The sequence below is a fragment of the Schistosoma haematobium genome, chromosome 5 (genome assembly GCF_000699445.3).
Source record: "Schistosoma haematobium chromosome 5, whole genome shotgun sequence".
In the NCBI taxonomy this organism is placed as follows: Eukaryota; Metazoa; Platyhelminthes; class Trematoda; order Strigeidida; family Schistosomatidae; genus Schistosoma; species Schistosoma haematobium.
The window spans coordinates 12,400,758-12,424,807 of NC_067200.1; the positions used below are offsets into that span (position 1 = coordinate 12,400,758).

Below are 24,050 nucleotides of genomic sequence, written 5' to 3' on the forward strand. Positions count from 1 at the left end.
AGTGGTCAGAAGACTGCATTTTGTCAGCGTCTTCACCAAATAAAACTGTGTCATCAGCATATTCTAAGTCAACAAGTGAACCTCCCGGTACAAGTTCAACCCCTGTAAAGTCAGATGAGGAAAGTGTTATCTCTAATAGTACGTCGACCACAAAGTTGAACAAGAATGGAGAGAGTGGACAACCCTGACGAGCACCACTTGAGGTAATCAATTCTGATGACAGTTCACCATAAGCTCTCACTCGACCAGTTGTGTTCGAGTAGAGAGCCTTTATAAGGTTAATGTACTTCTTTGGTACTCCTTTCAGTGACAAACACTGCCATAGAACCTCACGATCAACAGAGTCAAATGCCGCCTTAAGGTCGAGAAATACTACCATTGTGGGGCGTCTGAATGTGTGTCTGTGTTCTAGAACCTGACGTAGTGTGAATATCTGGTCTATACAACCACGTCCAGGTCGAAAACCAGCCTGGTTTTTTCTATTCTGTTCTTCACGAGCTTTGGTTAGGCGTCGAAATATTATTGAGGCTAATATTTTAGACACTATATTAGTCAAACTGATTCCTCTGTGATTGTCACAAGAGGACTTTTGTCCTTTCTTATAGACTGGCACAATCAGTGATTGAGACCAGTCAGATGGGATTACGTCCAGTTCCCAAATTCTACCTAAGACCTCGGTTAATCTCATTGCTAATACTGGACCACCATCCTTAAAAATCTCAGGAGTAAACCTGTCAGGGCCTGCTGCTCTCCCTCGTTTCAGATTTCCTATGGCTTTTTCAACTTCGTAAAGGGACGGAGGACCTACATTAACTTGCCATTCAGGTTGACTAGAGATCGTGGGAAACCGAAGTGTGGCTGGAGGCCAGTCGAACTGATCCCTAAAGTGTTCTGCCCATCGATCCAATCTCCTGGATTGAGAATGAATAATATGTCCATCTTTCTCTGAGATTGTTTCGCTAACGGTCGGGTTCCTAATTCCGGTTTCCTTAACGAGTCTGAACAATTGTCTGCTATTACCTATTGCCGCTGCCTTTTCCATCTCTCTTGCTTTCGCTACCCACCACTGTTCGCGATCATTGCGTAGACTTCTTGTCAGCTTGCGCTTAAACTGACTCCGCTCTTCATTATGTTCAGAGCCGGGTGGAATGAGTTTCCGAGCATCTATCAGTGCGATAGATGCTGCTGAGATCCAGTGTTGCTCCCTAACCTTACGGTTTACCTTACTAGCAGATATCACTGCTGTTTCCACAGCTTTTCGGATATCATTCCATGCTGCATCGGGGTGGGCATCACATACATGGCTGCCTAACTGTTTTCCTAGTTGTTCCTGAAATATACTCTTAGCTTGACTATCATTAAGTAGGCCCCTAAGAGGTTTACTTGCAGCGTCTTTCCTACGTCCAGTAAGACGCAAGCAAATACGCGCTCGCACTAGAGCATGATCTGAATCTAGGCATGTGCTCCAGAATGAGCGACAGTCTTCTATCGAGCCCCTCCATCGGTGGCTGACAGCTATGTGATCTATTTGGGTCCAACGTTGGGACGAATTAGGGGGTCGCCATGTTAAAAGATGTTTTTCCTTATGCTTAAAGTTAGTATTTGCAAGGAACAGGCGGTTATCTGAGCATAGCTGCAACAGACGGTCGCCATTATCTGTTCTTTGAGCCACGACACCATAAGATCCACCTAGGTGTCTTTCCCTATCGCTAAGTTTACCTACTTGAGCATTAAAGTCACCGGCCACTATTACTGCATCCGAGCGCTTAGCTTTTCGGAGAAGGTCCGAAAGCTTTCTGTAAAACTCATCTTTTACATCATCTGAGCTGCAGTCAGTGGGAGAATAGGCAGAAACGACGAAGAGGCAACGACGAGTGTCCCTATCTTTCCGGATTCTTACTGTTCCGTTCAGTCGGACAGCGCACAAACGACTGTCTACTGGGATCCACTCTAAGAGAGCTAGTTCTGCCCTAGGACTCAATGCTATACCTACGCCGGCGAGGCCACGGGAAGCAGAATCAGGGCTTCCAGATACACAAAGCGTTAATCGAGTCGGTTCTTTATTTTGGCATGGTGAGGTCAAATGAATGACGCTACTTGGATCCTGTATGCGCGTTTCGGAGACGCAGCACACATCGATGGCGCGAGATTCTAAAGTTTTAGCTAAGGAAGCCTGCTGTCCTATTTGGCACAGTGTTAATAACCGAACATAAGTTATATATCAGTACACATTTATTCACTTTAGTGATCTAATAATACTGAATATTATTAGATCACTAAAGTGAATAAATGTGTACTGATATATAACTTATGTTCGGTTATTAACACCGAACGTAAGTCAGTCAATTAATGAAGAGGGGAAATTTTGAATACATGCAGGCATTTATTGTTGTACTGTCCTTAAACTCCAGAAAAATTAAATGTTGAACATTAATGGATCATGAGTTAAAAACTCAGTATTTTCTAGCTTTCCATAGGTGTTGATCACTTTAAAAATATTTGATTGTTTGACAAGACCGGAAAAAAAACATAATGTCAAGATATATATTTTACAAATGTATAGTAAAGAGTTCAGTACTAAGAAAAGTTACGGGACAATAGATGGAAACTGTGACAAAAACAATAAACAAATAAATGATAATAATCAGAGAGGGGTTTTGTGGATATAATAGTAATTTAGTAGTTAAATTCATGAGTCGATTGAAGCTAGACCATCATAAAAAACCTGGAAGCAATGGACGGCCGTTTCGTTCTAGTATGGGACTCCTCATGGTAGTTTAGCTTCAATTGACCCATGAATTCAACTACTAAATAAATGATAAATCACTGAAAGGTAATCCTGGTTTATTTTTTGACCTAAATATATTGCTTAACTTGATAAACTTCATATGTTTATTCCTTGTCTTACTTCTGTTCTCGATTATTTCTAGGGTATATTGCGATTTCTAGTGTAAGTGGTTATGTAGTTGATAGTTTCACAGTTATGTTATGTAGGCCATTGTTGTATCTGACATATCGACACTTTAACGTCCGGCATATCGATTCCATTGAGTCTTTAGTATTACTACTTATAACTGATAATCAAGAACCACTGCAATTCCTCGATCCTACGGTTTATACTGAGAAATCACAACAATTCATGCCGTGTAAACTGAAAACACTAATAACTGGTCTAATGAAGACTTTTTGGCTCTCCAAACACATGTCCCCAAAAACGTCCTTAAGTAACTTTATCATTAGACCGAAATGTAATGATTTATATATAAAATTTTACCCATAATGATGTCATACATAAAAGGAGATACATAGAGTTACAGTAAAAACATACTGAACATAGTTCAGTTGAATTGGTTTACACTTATTATATTAAACGAAGTTCATACTGAATTGATACAAAAATATTGACCCAAATGATGTTAACTTCCTATCCCTTCATATCAGTTTACATCACGAAATGACCTGAATTAGGGAACCATTAGAACCAAGAGGTATTCAACAGCTGAACCGTATTAGTGTGTGACTTTCCAGCAGTGCATATTCACGAACTCAACAAGGACTTATCCCAGGACCTCCAGGTCCTAAGAATAAAAAGATTAACTGCATGCAGCGAAATCTGAAGGTACTGGGTTCGTTCCCTGGCGGGCTTGTGGATACATATAGATGGGATGTTCCGTACCAAGATTAAACTACTGTCCGTTGCATCCTTGATGTTACTGCTTTTTAAATATATTCGTTCTGTGATGAAAATTACGTTTTTTTACAAGTCATAAAAAGTGGTTTGAATCAAACAGCATTTTGGAGCGACAGTTTGAAACTAATTTACCTAAATTTGTATTGAATTCTTGCGATAATAATTATTTACGACAATAAACTGAAATAGATTTCGAAATGATCCTGGAGCTTTGATAAGCCTTTGGAAAAACTACCCACCTGTGAAAAATTGTACGATTTTAAGTAAAATCTTAATCTCAACCATCTAATCATGAGCAAACTGAAATTGGCTTTCCGAATCATTAGAAATTTTTTAGATAAATTATTTCTATACGTGGTAAACGATAATGATAGACGTTATTGTACTCTAGTACTATAATGATTAGTAAGTTTGAACAATTGACAGTTAAATGATTACACATTAGTAACAAAGAAGATAATTATCAAATAGCTCTGAATGTAGGTCTCCTACTAGAAAATTTTCACTAGAAGGCAATCTTATGCTTTCATCACTATGTATTACAACCACAGCCAAGTCGCGACTGAACTATTCTAGTGCTGAAATATTTGCACAAATTAATGACCTTCATGTTTGTCTACTTCTATTAACCACTTGAACTTCTGGGCGTTATGAACAGAACAACTTTACTATTCTTTTGTGAATAAATATATATAACACAGTTATAAGCAACATAAAATCTGATATATATTTGCAACACCTATTGATTTCATAAGTTGACGTCACACTATCCAATTTGATGTTTAAGATGAGGCTTTTTCGATTTCGAAAAGAAACTAAAGCGAATCATACTCTCTCTCTCTCTCTCTCTCTCTATATATATATATATATATATATATATATATATATATATATATATATATACTATTGGAGCAATGGCAAGCCATTTCGTCTTAGTAGGACCAAAACTTGGAGAACTGCTACAACCATCAATTAAAAAGCACAGGTATTGATAAACAGATATCTATGCAATACATTCCAGATCTGTTGGCCAGAAACCATCAGCAACAACCTACTATGTCAGATAACAAACCATCTTCCATCTGTAGAGGAAATTAAGAGAAAATGCTAGAAGTGGATCAGACACATATTCCGGAAGTCATAAAGCTACATCGAAAGGTAAGCCCTAACTTGAAATTCTCAAGTCAGAAAAAAGAGAGAAAGACTCAATAACACATTGTCCAGTGGGTTGGAGGCAGACATCAAAAGAATGAATACTGTTTGAGAATAACTGTAAAGGAGAGCACAAGGTAGAGTATGTCCGAGTTTTCTAATCGGCTTCCTATATTCCATAGGGAGTAACAGTCGTAAGTAAGTAATTAGGGGTATCATAAAAAATCCCGCCTAGAAATCGAACGTTTCACTCCCAAAATGTATTAATCCAACATGTCACTAGAACTTCAGAGAAATTTTAAAGAAAGTCACTAGTAAGCTGATGATTAAACTTTCATTGAGTTATTTGAAGTCAGCTGAGTGGATAACGCGATGGCGTTTGAAGCGAATGGTACTGCGTTCAAGTCCCAGAGTGAACATCAACTCTCTGAGATGCAGGCACATCCAGCTGACGAGTCCCAAATAGGACGAAACGCGCGTCCTGGATTCCACTGCTAGCCACTATCCATCATTGCTTACAAACAGCTTGCGAATTAAGGTAATATCGAGGCATACGCACAGTATGCACATATGCCAATAACAGACTGATCAATTGCAGTCTTAAACCTCAATGGGAAGATACAAGCCAAACAATACCAAGTGAATGCATAAAAAAAGTTTAGAAAAATATTCATTTTTAAAACTTACATCATCTATTGAATGATTCAATGTGTGAAAATTTAATAATGAAATGTTTAATATTTTGTTTTTCAACATATAGTTATTTATTGTTTCTGTATATGAGGGTGTTTTGTTTTATTGAGTATTAAATTTATTGTGGATTATAGCCTGTATTTTCATAAGATGGCATTGTATTTGTTTTTGGAGCAATTTGTGGATTCGGATTTGTATGTTCGTGTAAATAAGCACCATTTACTCGATATAATGCAAATAAGAAAAATGCATCGACACCATAAAGAAGAAAATTAATCGCGAAAAATACCTAAACAACAAAAAGGTAATCAAATAAAAAGATTTTATGGATAATTATCCCGAATCTGACTGAGTAACTGTTATGAATATTGAACTTATTATCAATCCATTAATCATATATTCCAATTCGTTCATTAATTCATTAATATCTTCAAGTATTTATGGACCTCACTGTTTAGCACCTTTGTTACTTACTTACTTACTCCTGTTACCCATTGTGGAGGAGCATGGACCGCCCACCAGTATTATCGTTTGTCAACTATACATAATTGTTCTCATAAGCACTCGGATTTGTTATGTTATCTGACACGCCATCACTCGACTTTATAGAATTTTTGTTATTATTACCAAACGGCACATATAGTAGTGAAAATGAATAAATACTGCTGAGAAGAAAAATAGAGTTTATGTTTGCGTATGTAAATCAAATATTTTTTTATCAGAAGGGGTTTGTGGAGATTTTAGAAATTTCACAGATTGAAATCATGAGTCAATTGAAGCTAGACCACCATGGAAAACCTGGAAGCACTGAACGGCCGTTTCGTCCTAGTATGGGACTCCTCAGCAGTGCTCATCCACGAACCCGCCCCCCGCGGGATTCGAACCCAGGACCTACTGGCTTCGCGCGCGAGGAAATATGAATACAAATAACCAAGATGACGTAATAGAAAGATTATAATACTAGATTATGTAATAAGAATAGTAACAATAGATTTAGTGAATGTAATAAGATGACTAAAATGATTAAAATGTTTTTGTTACAATAATTAAAGGTCATAGAGATGTAAAAATAAATAAGGTGATATGATGAGTACTTATGAATAAAATAATGAGAATATAAGACCTAAGTAAAGGGGAATGCAGTAGTAATGAAAATAATAACGATAATAAAATTATTAATTAAGGCTAATGTAAGGGTAACGACACGACGTACTTCTTTAGTACGCATAATTCTGGTTTGCGCTCATAGATGATAAGAGCTTTGGCTATTTTTAGGAGTTGGATGCGAAGAAATGTAGGTAGATTAGAATGAATCATATAAACGAACTTAAAATCAAACAGTGGATCTGTAGAATGATTACAGTAGATTAGGTGTTCAAGTATAGAACTCCTAACTGCTTTCGTTTCACTCTTGTAGAACCAAACTAGGACATGTTCCCGTATCCATATTATTACATTCACTAAATCTATTGTTATTATTCGTATTACGTAATCTAGTATTATAATCTTCCTATTATATTATCTTGGTAATTTGCATTCACATTTCCTCACGGAATTAGTACATTAATAAAAAACATTTTTCATATATATACGATTGTACAGCTTGATAATAAACTTCAGATATCGTAGTTAATGCATAAGTAACGAAACCATTAATGTAATTTTAAATTTGAACAATTTACGGAATAATGTGACGATTATTCAGTGACACTAATGAAAATAGTCTCATTAATAACTTCTGTAGTATTTATTATTGTATCTAAGGGCTAGGTACTTCCACGTTATAAGTAATTGAGGTTACAATTGAAGTCAACCTCTGTTAACATTAAGAATATTCTAGGTGTCATTACCAAGGTTTGATTTGATAATTTCGAATAAATTGAACATTGGGTTGATTGTTATAAATAAAAATAATATATTTGTAATATCCCAATGAGTAGAAAATGGGATTTTCTGACGTTTCGTGACTTAGTGTAAGTCACTTTTTCAGAGAATAAATAACCAAATTAAACTTGGATTAATTTTAATTTGGTTATTTATTCTCTGAAAAAGTGACTTACACTAAGTCACGAAACGTCAGAAAATCCAATTTTCTACTCATTGGGATATTACAAATATATTATTTTTATTTATAAAGAATATTCGTTATTTAGAGATACTTTAAATAGATGTTTATTTTTAAAATAGAATTCTTGGAAAATGGAAGTTGAGGTTAACAGATTAAGTTTTTTATCTCTACTCAACCTTGAGTCCTTGTAGGGTTACTGCTAGTCAAAAGCCCGAATAAAGGATGAGGTTTAGGAGCGAGGTTTGCTATGCCAGCCCGTGAAAACGAATCATGTTATAAAATTCCAAACAGAGTCATCTAAACCATTGAAACTCTGCTTTAAGTGCGAGAGGTTCTTCATGTGGAACGATTATGACTGCTTACGATGAGAACTACGATTCAGCTGCACGTATCTATAACCTAGTATTGTTGTTCACAACAGAACTCGAACTCAGTACTATTCACTTCAAAATATCGATGTCTTATTCACTGAGCTATTGAGTGCAAATAGATGCTAAAAGGGTGCTGAAAGGGTACGATATTTATACCTGCCTTATTAAGCGTTCAAGTTAATTCGTTAAGGATACTGTAAAACGAAATTCATTCAGTTTTTATTGCTATATATGTATCTCATTTCAGCTTCTTGGATATAGTCATTATGCTACAAGTTATTTAAAACCGAAAGATTATGGCTAACAATGTAATCCAGGTACATTCAGTTAATCATTCCCAACAAGACCAAAATACTCATTCTGGATTCTACTGCTAACCACAATCCCACTGTTCTATGTAAATATTCGGTTAGTCTTTATTTACGCCTAAAGGCTATTTACTAATGACCATATATATGTACCTTCTACAATAAAGTGGTTAATTTGCCTAACATTTCTATCAAAAAGAAAATCAATTAGCAAACTACTTCTCGTAAACCACTAATATTCGAAAAAAAACTAACCTTTGGGAAACAAATGACGTGTAATAAATAACCGATATAAATAACTTTAAAACTAGTTATATTTTATTCCTACTTGAATTGTCAACAGAATAAATTGTATTTCTATGCAAACTTTTCATTTAAATAATACTTGAGAGTTTTCTGTCGACTACCTCCAACCACCATCTAAATCTCAAATATATAATGCCCGCAGTGTCGAGTCACCTAGACTGGTGGCCACATTGCAACATGATCGATAGCATTCGATCTGCACTACTAATGACTAGACACGCATGACATTGATCACCACCCAGTGATCAATCAATTGTAAATACTTGAGCATAAAACAGTGATTAAGATAAGAAAAAAATCTAAATAGTAGTGCAATATTATAAGTCCAGTCTTTATAGAGTTCAAATAGTTATAATGTAGATGACTATTTTGATTCTTTATATATAAAGTAGTTTTTTGTTTTCTTTTTAATAATGTTGATAAAAATAGTTTTCCTAGTTTTTACATAACCAGCTTATTAAGAATCAAATTACCTAGAACAAATGAAATACATCAAATTGATTTATTTAAACTATTCTCTTATACTTAACGAACAAATTAGTTTTGATATGATTTTCCATACACTGTTCCTTAGGAAAATAAAACAATTTTTGGCAGAATATTATGTGGATTCATTTCACCTTGATTAGGCGGATATTTTTAAACGTTTTGTTTGTACTCAGAAGTATTCTTCATGGATGATTGAGTACCTAAATCATTTGTGTTAGTATTGCTAAATAAAAATGATAGATTAGTTGATAATGTTGTGTATCTTCAGGGATTAAGGCATCTGGGGAAATGTGTTATAAATACTCAACGGTTTCATATTTCAGAAACATTTTTTTTTGGTAAAATTCTAAGGTATATAGAGAAACGTGATCTAGTATCAAACTATTTGGTTATTGACTATTGATCTGAAACCTGTTTGGTAGATATAAACTACTTGATTAAGTTTATGAGATAATCATGATCAATGGTTAGTGCACTTAAATAACATTGCTAGAAATCAATCACAGTGGTGAAATTGTAGTGATTTTTAACTACCCTTGAACATTGAGTTTAGACATTATATCATGCATTTATTTCCCACATTTCCCTCACTCCAATTTTAATAATATTTTTTAGATTTAATTAATTATACCTTCATTAGGAGTCATATCATTGGTACGTGTATACCATTATTCTTGTCAGTTGCATTACTCTATGCTAATGTAAAATCTGCTGTAAATGGGATTGATTTCCATTTGTTGTCAAGGTTCTACGTTGATTTAAATTAGTTTTATTTGATATTAAGACATTAAATTTATCACCTACATTTTATTTTATCTGGTGATTTCTCAGCATCAACAAACGACATTAGTCTAAAATAAATTCGACAATGACTTAACCACATGACTGACTCGAACCATCTTACCTCTGAAAATATTGCACGAGATAACATGTCACTACGACAAGCGACCAAATTCTTACCTGATCAACAGAATTCGATTAGCACAAAAAGATCGATTGAACAATTCAGTAGTCATTACTACTCAGTGATCAATCAATTGTATCTCAACTCTATAGGGAACCAGTCTTGGTCTTGGGTTAAATCCATGACGAATCATTGGTTCCCTCAATATTACAGGTACACTTTCTTGACGTATGCCACCTACCATGAAACATTAACAACCAGGGTTTCCTATCAACTTCATTTAGTCATTTAACTTCTCAATATAGTGCAAACAATGTCAATTTATATAAGGACTAGTGTTCAAATTGCAATTTTATCTCTATTAAAGGACTAAATTAACGTCGCACTGGTCAATACTCAATGATTAATTAATCATGATTGGTTAATGATACAAACGTTTAGAAATAACTTCATCAACGTTATATTATACTTATATACAACCGATCGAAGATTGTTCATATTTACAAAAGTACTTATTTTATCTGTATTCTGTATATTTTTCTAATTTTATTCAGCTCACTTTATAAATAAATATTATAGTTATGTTCATTTTTGTATTGGTTGTTTGAATCTTCTTATTAATGTTTAGAATTGCAATTGATCAGTCTCTTATTGGCATATGTGCATACTGCGCAGATTGCCTTGATATTGTTTTAAGTCACAATCATTACAAGCAGAGATGGATGGTGGTTAGTAGTGAGATCTAAGACGTGCGTTTCGTCCTGTTCGGGACGTTTAACTGAAGCCATGTAGTTAAAATTAGTTGGCTGAAAACTGTAAATTTAGTTTTAGCTGATACTTGTCAACAAGACGTGTTCAAAATCTCACAGAAAATGGCGCTGTGTTGGAGATTTGAAACCATGTCACCTATATTTCACTGTCTCAAATGTTATCACTTAGCCAACTGGTCCAACGATTGTATTCATCGTCCCCTTACACTATTGTAATCTTTTTTTACTAAACAGGGACGAACATTTACATCTATTGTAAGAAAATTATTCTAACTGAGAACAACACCTGTTTTTCCTTTAAGGGATCGCTCTTGCTAAACATGTTTCCACCTCTTACATTCTATCCAAAAGAGTTCTTATTAATTTATGGATCATCCTATTCACTTCGCTATACCATTTTTGGTAGAAGTGCAGTGATTGTTGATTTTGACAAGTTCCATTCTCCAACTAATGTTTTGCACATAGAAATTCTTTTCGAAATTATATTTTCTAAATATATATATCTTGAAGTATTGACAATGGTTGTTTTTTTCTTCTATTCATTTTAAGGCAGGTTTACATGTTATATATCTGAGTTAATGATAGCCAGTAAATATTAATGGTTCCTTTCTGAACACAAATATGTGAATGAACATTAATAGCTTGTTGTTTCTAGAAAAACACATCATGTCGATAAATTGATTAACTTGGTAAGTTAAAATTTGCTAAACAATATTCCTCGGCTTTTTGTACTTAGTAATAAATTAATTCTTGTATTTGAAGGAAACTTTATTCACAAATCCCAGCATTGGATTCTATCTATAAACAGATTTTTTCATTGTACTGTCTATTAATGAGTGGTGTAATAAAGATGTATGTCGACCTTATTTAGTCTCTCTACTGGAACACTATTGATTGAGTCGTAAGAGTATGATGAATTATGAATGGAATTTATAATATACAGTGGTTTTCTTTAGGTATGTCCATTTTGCTATTTTTATTTGACTTTGTCATGAGCATTCTTTGATGTATAATGTTTTAGTTATGTGATATTTTAGCGATTAATCACCTAATAAGAATGTTATTTATTAAATTAGAATACTAAAGTGATACAATCTCGCTTAGTGATGACGTTAATAAGATACAGAGTATCGGTCTAATCAAAGGACTAGAAGACCAGATGTTCAAACCTGATTTTCCAGACTGTAACCGGTATTTCTTTAACTTTTTCTCTGTTAATCTCGATAGGACTGAACTAGAATCTTTGCCGTTAGGGTCTGAGTTTCATAATGGACGTAGACATGTCGAACACTTGAAGACTGATGTTTAGTTTCAGAATCTATTTACGCAGACACGAGACTAGATACCCTCAACAAAGGTTGAATAAGAAAGGCTTAAGACTACACTGGCTGATTGCTATAACGAATTTAAAAGTAAGAAGCATCACACAAAGGCTATAATGACGGATAAACATCTAGAAACCATCCGAAAAATAAACTCGAACGAGCACACATTTTGGGCTCAAGCCTTTTGGAACACATACCTTTCGAATCTATGGCCTACTTAACGTTTATAAACATGTTCTAGGGTGGTTAGGAAACAAAGTCACGAAATCTACTAACAGTCCCATCCTTTCTCACTTCGTAGACAGAAAACATCAAATTGAAATAGTTGAAGCTTTCTATGTTTGCATCGGGTTCCAAGCAATCCGCCTAAAAGATTATGGTTCCTCTTCATAGATAAAGCCATCTGGATCAATCCCAGAAAACCGAACTTATGTATCCAGAAGAGGTATATCCAGCTTCTATGTTTAACTTGTTCCACAACTGAACCATCAGGAATCTAAGCAGTATATTATAAACCTCCTTTACCCTTTCCCATTCCGTTTCCGTTTATATCTTTCCTAATCTGAACATTCATCTTTCCCAATTCACATGAATTTTTTTATCACAATTACCTAGACGACACCTCTCTTACAACATATTATGTCCCATTAACTAGGCGAAATTCTCATAGCATATTATATTACTGTTATATTGATTATAACTTGACACTTTACTACGAATCTTTCTGACCTTTATTAAATGACTATTCTAATTTACAAATAACACAATTATGAAGTATATATTTCGTAACAGATGCGAACGTTCACCATTTCTAACATACAACATTGTCAAATTCAATAATGCACACTTTATTTTGACCTTTCTAAAATATCATAACAATTATGGACTTATAGCAGTAGAGCCTGATCATGAAATTAATGAAAACAATTGGTCGCCCATATATTCTTTGTTTTTGAATATTTTATGGGGTTTTTAAACTGAAGATACAGAGTTCTCAGATCATCTTGAGTGACAATACAAGTGATGTTTTAAATATATTTCTCTCTCTCTCTCTCTAAACATAGTACGTTGCTTCAAAAATGACCTGCTACAACGCTCAAATTAGCGGTCGTGAATAAAATAATTGAATGAGTCAATCTATCGTGACAGCATCATCAGCACTAGTGGATGGTGTAACGATACAAACCGATCCACATATATGTCAAGTTCTTCGTTGTCTATAACTGACTAACTTACATAATAAATTGATCATCAAGAATAAACAAATATTAACTAATCAATAAGTTTAAAATATGATCTTTACCAGATCTGATAAATTCAGACTAAATCATGAATGACTGAATATAATGAAAACTTTCTTATAGAAAACTGCTTATGACATAATAAGGAATAGTTTATCCGAATAAGTTTCTTTCATTTTATAAACCATATTCTTTAAATGACATTCACAAAAGATAATACTGGTATTTCTTTCTTTCATTTTTCTGGTGTCGTTGTCATTTTCTTTTTTTTCTTTTTACTACTAATTAACATACATTTTTATTAAAAACTAAATTTACATTACTTTTCTCCGATTCACAATTACAACATTATTCAATGTATTGATTTTTTGTTGTTAATCCGAAAAATACTGATAGTCAGTGAAAGATACACGCAAGTGATAATCGATAAAGTCAATGTTCAACAGTTGAGTATTATTTGCGGTGAATGGAATTTATTTATACTATGAAAATGAATAGATGCTGTAAAATAATGTTAAATATATAGTTTTTCCAAACTTGAATTCACGAGTCACTATGAACTAGACCACCACTAAAAACGTGGAAGCACTGGACGGTCGTTTCGTCCTATTATGGGGCTCCTTATCAGTGTGCATCTACGATCACGCACGCGTACTACAACCCAGAACCTTTGGTCTCACGAGCGAACGTACAACCTCTAGACCAGTAAGCATACATCCAACGGTGTTAATGCTTAACTTCGATCGACCCGGCTCAGTGGTTTATATATAAGGCATGCGCGTGTAGGACCGAAGGTCCTTGATTCGAGTCCTACGTGCGGAACCATGGGTACGTACTGCTGAGAAGTCCTGTGCCAGGACGAAACGGGCATTCAGTGCTTCCAGGTTTCCAACGGTGGTCAAGCTTAGACTGACTGGTGAATCCAACTTTAAAAATAATACATTCTCTACAAATCTCTAAAATAGAAAATACGTATTTATCGTAATTCTACCCCACTCTCCCTGATAGAATGTTGTATAAACCATTGAGTCAGTACTTTAATTATTAAAATTTTTGGCTTTTATTCAGAAAAACTTTGTTCATCAGGTTTGTGGAGATTGTAAGTGTTCATAGTTTCAATCTGTTCGATAACCAATGAGAAGTCGTGATCTATGAAGTTCAATGATATTGAGTGTGACAATGTATCTCGACTTGATTGAAGTTAACAACAAAAACCATTAGATAGCAAAAATAACAGCCTGGAGATTAGGCAATCATTATGAGATTAGGATTTCCTAGGTTTGGTGTCTAGTATAGTTATGGATATCCATAGTAAGCCCTAACTCTTAATCTTGAAGAAAATCGGAAAACATGAAGGCCAAAGAGAAGCAGATATGAAAAGAATGAATAGTAACTAGGAAGGATTGTCCAGGACAAAGTAAGATGGAGAGTGCTCGTCGGAGTCTTATGTTCCTTCACGAGGAGTAACAAACGTAAGTGAGTAACTAAGCAGCTGATGAACCTTATACTAGATCGAAATAGTTACATGGTTCTTCGACATTTTTAAATAATTACCCATCTGAAAACAGTTCGTGGTGAGAACTATGAACAATCGATGAATCTTTTAAATAAATAACTTATCTAGTAAAAACCTCACGAGGTCTACAATCAACTTCATTTTTATTTGAGATGGAACTTTAGATTAAACTGGTTTAAATCATAATAATAAAAAATAATCCGATGTAAGGAGTTGCGTCATAGTAATGGACGCCCTAGTAGTGTAAATCCACGACTACACTGAGATAAATGTACAGCACATTTGATCTCACTCGCGAAACTTGATCGTGCATTCACTAGTAAATACGGTCAAATTAGCGACTAAAACTATAAACAATCGACGATGTCAACAACTCCACCAAATACAAAATTATTTTACGTGAAACTAAAAGTGTTTACTGATCAACCTGCTGAAATAAACAATAATTTGACTACCACATTCACTTTGAAAAAAGTATGCTAAATTGAATGTATAAGGACCAAAAAATGATCAATAACATACAACTGAATATTTAGCCCACGAAAATTAAACAAAAAACAAATAACAAAATCACGAAGAATCCATATATACGACAAATGATTACGAAATATCATACAACGTAAATGATAAATTGAAGAACTACATACTAATTAAAAAACAATCTCCAATTAAACAATGATGAAATATAAAAGGTATATGCTAATCTCAAGGAATATAAGAAATTATCATTGACAAACAAAACGGAAAATATAATTCTCTACATGACAAATGTACAAATAGATGACCAAAAACGGTACAACTGGAACTGATGATTTATAAAATTGAAAGGCATATTGAAACTATGCTAAACTGACTGATTGAACAGATGTGTTTTTTCATATACACAGATCAGGTTTGAATTGATGAATCTTGATCGTATCAGACGTACATAAATCTCTAATCCAAACATTCTTTGACTCCGTTGTTTAGAGTTTGCCAACATTCATGAATGTTGATTCATGAGATGGCACATGACTACAGTTGATCACACATTCACGAATCGAAATGTTGATAGATTTGAATCACGTTTGAAACAGTCAAACAGAGTGGTGGTGGTGTTTGGATATGCGTTTCAACAAGCAAACTATTGCGAAAAACAATACAACCTGTTCCAGATGATCAGACAAACTGGTAGTTGTGCACTGAGATGGACGAATTGGAGATTTATTATATACCTACTTCCTAGAATGAAACACTTAGGTACAGGAGGAAAAGATAACTAACTCTACTGAAATGGAGGTCTTTCTCAGAGAACTCGGTAGTCTGTAGTTCAATAACTCTCCTTCCATATCCTTTTCAAGTTGGATGTTCACAAACACAATTTTGTCGAGAAGTGTGTGGTTGCTTCCAGATTGACAATTCGGCTCTCGCTCATCTACCATCAATGAACTTGTTGTAGGGTGAGTATACTTGAAATTGACTAAAGTGTTGGTGAAATGTGGTACAAATTGAAATAGACAGTTTCACCGTTCAGTTGTGCTGTGAAACCAACCATATAAGCTCTACAGATTTCAAAGTGATGGAAGGAGTACTGAATCGCATATTGATATATTACATTGTGAAGACGACATCGAATCAAGTGCAAATTGAAAGTTTACAATTAATCTGGTCGATCTTATCACTAGATAGAGAAAAACCGGTTAGAAGGTAGTTCATACCACTTATGAATTGTGACTGTGTCAGTCGTTCATAAATCTCTGACTCAAATGTTCTTTGACTGTGTCAGTATGAATTATTCCAGAACACCAGATAAACTGATAACTTGATTCTAGAGTGTCCTATTTCCACAAATCTAACTGCTACCTGACAAGTAAATAGATTCACCATTTATTGATATACAACGTTGTAGTCTGCATGCATAGGTATTCACGTGTGTTGGCTTAGTCAAGTGTACAGATTTGAGTTGACATGAATGTTTACATTTTAAACAAATAGTTGATCAGATCAAATTAGCATAAACACTCTAACTGTCCAATTAATTACTATCAAGTTGTAACGATTTTCCATTTCTAAGTGATTTCATTCATATTAGATTTATGGTTTGTCAGTATCTAAGATTTAACGGAATAGTGTGCTGTGTACTTTATTGCTAAGCTAACTGAGTACAATTAAATCAATACTACGAATACATAAACTGTGTTGAGCCCTAAGAATTTTTATGCAACATTTGGACGCCTACATAACTGTACATTCAAAATTATAATCTTCTCCTAACACTCGTTAGTTGACATTAATCTGTAACCTTATATAATCCAATCTCATATTTAACATATGTGAACAGACTTGGATTAGTACTGAAGTATTAAAAAGTATTAAAAAAGGATTAATTAAACTCAAACATTCACGATATACGTTTTTTTTTAAATAATCCGAAATCGTTAGTAATGTAGTGAAACAAAATCACTTATATCAATCAGTGATTTAAATGGAAAACCCTTTTGAATAAAAACAGTCAGTTATTTTCTGATTTAATATGTTAAAAAGTTTTCTGAAAGAAATGTTGGGATTATATCAAAAGACTTATCTGTGAATATTTAAAGAAATATCATGATATATTTCCTAACTACAATTACTTTGGTTTATATCTATGCTCTTCATCAATTGATAAAATTCAATAAGCAATAAAAGGACTTGATAAACGTAACATTGATCACTACTCTGTGATCGAGTAATCGTTAAGAATATCACCCGTACAGACGTTCAGACGTCCATAATATCCTAAAAATCTCAGTACCATTATCTCATTCTGTTGTTAGGATTTTCAATAGAAATTTCAAGACAGTTCTACTGTATGGGGCGGAAATCTGGGGAACTACGAAAGCCATCATCCAGAAGATACAGGTGTTTATTAACAATTGTCTTCGCAAAATATTTCGGATCTGTTGGCTAGACTTTATTAGCAACAACCAACTATGGGAGAGAACAAACCAGATCTCAGCGGTGGAGGAAATCAGGAAGACGCGCAGGAAGTTGATAGGACGCACATTGAGGAAAGCACCTAACTGCGTCACAAGACAAGCCCTCACATGGAATTCTGAAGGCCTAATGAGAAGAGTAAGATCAAAGAACACATAACACCGAGAAATGGAGAAAGATAAGAGAAAAATGAACAAAAATTGGATAGAACTAGATGGAAGGCCCAGAACAAAGTGGGATGGAGAATGCAGGTCTGCGGCTTATGCTTTATTCGGAGTAACAGGCGTAAGTAAGTAAGGGTCAGTCGACTCTTTTACACGGAAAATAAATTTTTAATTGACTAGTAGTAATATCTTGTTTCTATCTCATTATATATTCTTTAGAATATTTTTCATTACTTGCTTTCTTTTGGCCAGAAAGTCATCAAAGGGAAGAAAAGACCAGAAATTTACAACTTATAAATCGTGAGACATCTGGTTAGCCTTCATTACTGTCCCGATCGGGAAAAACTTTGATCATGAAATTACCACTAATAATATTATGTAATCTATAATATGAATTTGTCAAGTTGGAACTTTTATACAATTAGGGTTACATCTAATAAACGATTAATTTATTTTGCTTTAAACTTTACAAGAGTACACGCTATCCGTGTTTCTAAGACCAGGTCAAAAATGGATACCACCGAAAATACCTCAAGCTAAGAGGAAACGTCTTCCCTAAACGAAGTGATTCTAAATGTATTTGCAATTCATGCTTGTAATTAGTTTATTCACTATAGTCAAACCTGTTTAAAGTTAGGTCGAGTGGAACAAAGATTGGTTAGATTGTTTCGGTGCTGATCGCCACATTCTTTTTCATACTGTACGTCCAAACTTAAACGAATACGTAGAAATAACTGACCTTTTGAAAACATCATAGAATGAGACTATGGAGAAGATTAACAGCTCAAGTGGATGTTTTTGATATTGTTGTTAAGTTCTGATTTACCAATGGTTTAGTTGGGTAGCTTTAACTGTCTTTTTGGACAACATCTTAATCTGCAAAATAAACTTAAAACTGGTCCCTATTTCGTGCTTTCATACATGAATACAAACTATCAGCGAAATGACACCATATCTTATCACTGATGTCAGTGACTGAGAAGATGTCCAAATTCTGAATCAAAGAAATTCTAAAAATACCAGAGAATTTTTAAAGCATGACATTCAGATTAATCGTTAATCAATAAACACATAGAGATAGACACAATCTATGAACCCACTAAAATTTATCAATAACTAACATAGTCAAAGGTCAACAGAACAAGTTCACCAAGTTGAATGCATTAAGAAATGAAAACGATTAAATCGACAAAAACAAACGTTTAAAGACAACGTTATTCGAATAAACTGATATGACATATATGGAATGATTAAAAATCTCACTTACACATATTAATATTGATTATTATTTAAACACATGAACATTGCTTTAAAGAAGTACCATATATATGCGCCACACTAATTATTTGATTTGTGCAAGGTCTGGAATAACATCTGGGTGCCCAAAACGAAGCACATGGTTTTCTTAGAGGGCGACTACCCAAAGGTTTCACGTAAAGGTTTAATCCACAAGGCAGTGAAGCAACGTTACAAGATGCAGTTCCACGGTAGCTGGTGGTCAACAATAGGTTCATACGTCATTTGTTCCCTCAGGGTCCTGGAGTCCATGTGCATCACTAGTTTGGAATCGGAGTTTTTCAACTCTCCTAGGTGAATCCTCCATATACATCAACCCGGTTAAAGCTCCGAAAATTCGATTTTCGTCCTCTCAGTTTCGTAACCAACACTCCCGGCATAGGAAGGCAGCTATACATGAAATAGTTGCTTATACTGTTGTTCAAACGGATGATGAAAACTCCTCTATCAAGTCATCCAGCTGAGAAAACTCAATATCAACAATATTAAACATTCTTACGGATATATTCGTTTCACTTATTTCCCAAACGCCAATTTGTTCTAGAGAAAGGATTTATTGTGAGTAACTCTCTAATTCGCTTTGCGATCATAGTAGTGGCCACATTCAAATGCTCTAAATAGCTTACTTTCACTATCAAATATTATAATATTCAAGTTGATATAATAAATATTAGTAAGAAAATAGATTTACCTAATTTTTTAATTCAAATTTATAATACGTACTGTATTATGATAAAATCGTGATTGTTTCAAATATGATTGCCTTATTAACACTTCAAATATCTGTTTTGGAAAAATTTACTTGACATTCTACTTAACAACAAACATGTATCTAGATATTAGTTGGGTGATTTGTGAACATTATTTAATTTCCAAGTTTACATCACTGACTGACTCCAGTTTGATGACCACTAACCACTAGAAAGCACTAAACGTCTATTTTGTTCAAGTATCGAATTAATCAGCAGTTGGACGCATACATAACTGTACATATTCAACATATGTCAACAAACTTGGACTAGCACTGAAGTATTAAAAAGGATTAACTAAACTCAAACATTCACGATATACCATTTTTTAAATAATCTGCTGAGGAGTCCCATACTAGGACGAAACGGCCGTCTAGTGCTTCCATGTTTTCCATGGTGGTCTAGCTTCAATTAACTCATGATTTCAACCTGTGTAATCCGAAATCGTTAGTATTGTGGTGAAACATAATATCACTTATATCAATAAGTGATTCCAATGGAAAACATTATTCACAGGACCAAATCAGAATAAAAAATGAGAAGTTTGATTCAGTTATATAATTGGGTACATAAAAATGTTGATTGTTGTTGTTAAAACAAGACAATATAATAAAAACTAGAAAAAATTTATATGAAATCACTTAGACTTATCATGATTGTTGACAAGTTGAATTTCATATGAAATAAGGTTATGCGAATAATCGATTTGACTAAAACGACAATATCTTAAAACTCATTTACGAACACTTGTGATATATTATTAATAGAGACCGATTATTTTATATTTTTTAAGATGAATTCATGAATGAAGTCAATAAAATATTATATGATGGTCAATATTTGTATTTTCATATTACTTTTCCTCAATTATCAATAACTTAAGAACTGTCTTGACATTTGTATTGAAAATCTTGACCTTGGTGTTGGTTGAGTTTCTTCGAGGTTCAGATGTTCTTCAATTGTAAATATTCTGCTCTTGTTTTGCCGATCCGCGCCTTCACATCTGCATCAGATCCACCGTGTTCATCAATGATGCTGCCAAGATATATAAAGGTTTTTACATCTTCCAAATCTTCTCCGTCAATTGTGACTCGATTGGTGCATGCTGTGTTGTATCGGAGAATCTTGCTTTTCCCTTTGTGTATATTGAGACCTACTGCTGATTGACCTTTATCAAAATGATATGGTTAATAAGTAGACAGTGGTACAATTAAAAAGCACTCAGGACCGGTAATTGCTTTACACTTATTTGCTTATCTAAATGAAGTGTAATGTGATTGATGGTGGTCGGTAGGAAACCCTACCTTACCTAGGTTTCGTGCTGGTTTAGATTCGTCAACAAGGTATACCTGTAATACTAATGTAACTAATCTTTTCTTTTGTGGTATTTGAGCCTGCTTCACAAAGGACCAGAGAATGAGATAATGGTACTGAGATTTTTAGGATATTATGGACGTCTGAACGTCTGTACGGGTGATATTCTTAACGATTACTCGATCACAGAGTAGTGATCAATGTTACGTTTATCAAGTCCTTTTATTGCTTATTGAATTTTATCAATTGATGAAGAGCATAGATATAAACCAAAGTAATTGTAGTTAGGAAATATATCATGATATTTCTTTAAATATTCACAGATAAGTCTTTTGATATAATCCCAACATTTCTTTCAGAAAACTTTTTAACATATTAAATCAGAAAATAACTGACTGTTTTTATTCAAAAGGGTTTTCCATTTAAATCACTGATTGATATAAGTGATTTTGTTTCACTACATTACTAACGATTTCGGATTATTTAAAAAAAAACGTATATCGTGAATGTTTGAGTTTAATTAATCCTTTTTTAATACTTTTTAATACTTCAGTACTAATCCAAGTCTGTTCACATATGTTAAATATGAGATTGGATTATATAAGGTTACAGATTAATGTCAACTAATGAGTGTTAGGAGAAGATTATAATTTTGAATGTACAGTTATGTAGGCGTCCAAATGTTGCATAAAAATTCTTAGGGCTCAACACAGTTTATGTATTCGTAGTATTGATTTAATTGTACTCAGTTAGCTTAGCAATAAAGTACACAGCACACTATTCCGTTAAATCTTAGATACTGACAAACCATAAATCTAATATGAATGAAATCACTTAGAAATGGAAAATCGTTACAACTTGATAGTAATTAATTGGACAGTTAGAGTGTTTATGCTAATTTGATCTGATCAACTATTTGTTTAAAATGTAAACATTCATGTCAACTCAAATCTGTACACTTGACTAAGCCAACACACGTGAATACCTATGCATGCAGACTACAACGTTGTATATCAATAAATGGTGAATCTATTTACTTGTCAGGTAGCAGTTAGATTTGTGGAAATAGGACACTCTAGAATCAAGTTATCAGTTTATCTGGTGTTCTGGAATAATTCATACTGACACAGTCAAAGAACATTTGAGTCAGAGATTTATGAACGACTGACACAGTCACAATTCATAAGTGGTATGAACTACCTTCTAACCGGTTTTTCTCTATCTAGTGATAAGATCGACCAGATTAATTGTAAACTTTCAATTTGCACTTGATTCGATGTCGTCTTCACAATGTAATATATCAATATGCGATTCAGTACTCCTTCCATCACTTTGAAATCTGTAGAGCTTATATGGTTGGTTTCACAGCACAACTGAACGGTGAAACTGTCTATTTCAATTTGTACCACATTTCACCAACACTTTAGTCAATTTCAAGTATACTCACCCTACAACAAGTTCATTGATGGTAGATGAGCGAGAGCCGAATTGTCAATCTGGAAGCAACCACACACTTCTCGACAAAATTGTGTTTGTGAACATCCAACTTGAAAAGGATATGGAAGGAGAGTTATTGAACTACAGACTACCGAGTTCTCTGAGAAAGACCTCCATTTCAGTAGAGTTAGTTATCTTTTCCTCCTGTACCTAAGTGTTTCATTCTAGGAAGTAGGTATATAATAAATCTCCAATTCGTCCATCTCAGTGCACAACTACCAGTTTATCTGATCATCTGGAACAGGTTGTATTGTTTTTCGCAATAGTTTGCTTGTTGAAACGCATATCCAAACACCACCACCACTCTGTTTGACTGTTTCAAACGTGATTCAAATCTATCAACATTTCGATTCGTGAATGTGTGATCAACTGTAGTCATGTGCCATCTCATGAATCAACATTCATGAATGTTGGCAAACTCTAAACAACGGAGTCAAAGAATGTTTGGATTAGAGATTTATGTACGTCTGATACGATCAAGATTCATCAATTCAAACCTGATCTGTGTATATGAAAAAACACATCTGTTCAATCAGTCAGTTTAGCATAGTTTCAATATGCCTTTCAATTTTATAAATCATCAGTTCCAGTTGTACCGTTTTTGGTCATCTATTTGTACATTTGTCATGTAGAGAATTATATTTTCCGTTTTGTTTCTCAATGATTATTCCTTGAGATTATCATGTAACTTATGTGTAATAACTGTGAGTATATTTGATAATTTGTAAATACTGGGTAAATGAATTCACAATCATTTATTTTATTATCCAGTACTATCATATGCAATAATTTGAATAACTTTAATCTGTGTAAATAATATTGATGAAGGATTTATTTGCTGTTCTGATCTGTTTTCATTTATTCACACCTTATTTTTCAATAATTATGTTCAACAAATAAATTAATGAATAATCCGTGATTAGCTTCCGTTTGAAATCTTACATTAAAGACTTTGTACAGCAAATGAATGATTTACAATTCGTAGATAATTTTTCCTAATTCTAATGTTAAACATTACATATCGTAGCTAACTAATCACTTTATTTATATGATACATGAAATACGAAATTGATGAATTCATTAGATTTAACAATAAATTGATGCATATTTTTGGTAATAGATACACTTATGTCACCATAGTGAATCGCTCCATCTATCAAAGCATTATCATATTTACTTTAGAATAATAAAATAGTTAATCAAAAAATTTATTTCTTGGAACACTTAATTTTAGTAGATTT

At 33.8% G+C, this 24,050-nt stretch overlaps 1 protein-coding gene across 1 annotated transcript in view; it reads right to left on the reverse strand.

Annotated features, from left to right (window-relative positions):
- Positions 1-24,050, reverse strand: part of MS3_00009169 (uncharacterized protein) — a 57,514-nt gene that overhangs the window by 20,314 nt on the left and 13,150 nt on the right. The window contains exon 3 of the mRNA XM_012941235.3: positions 5,531-5,825. Coding sequence (XP_012796689.1) covers positions 5,655-5,825 — 171 coding nt within the window. The 3' untranslated portion in view covers positions 5,531-5,654. The remainder of the gene's footprint in view (positions 1-5,530; positions 5,826-24,050) is intronic.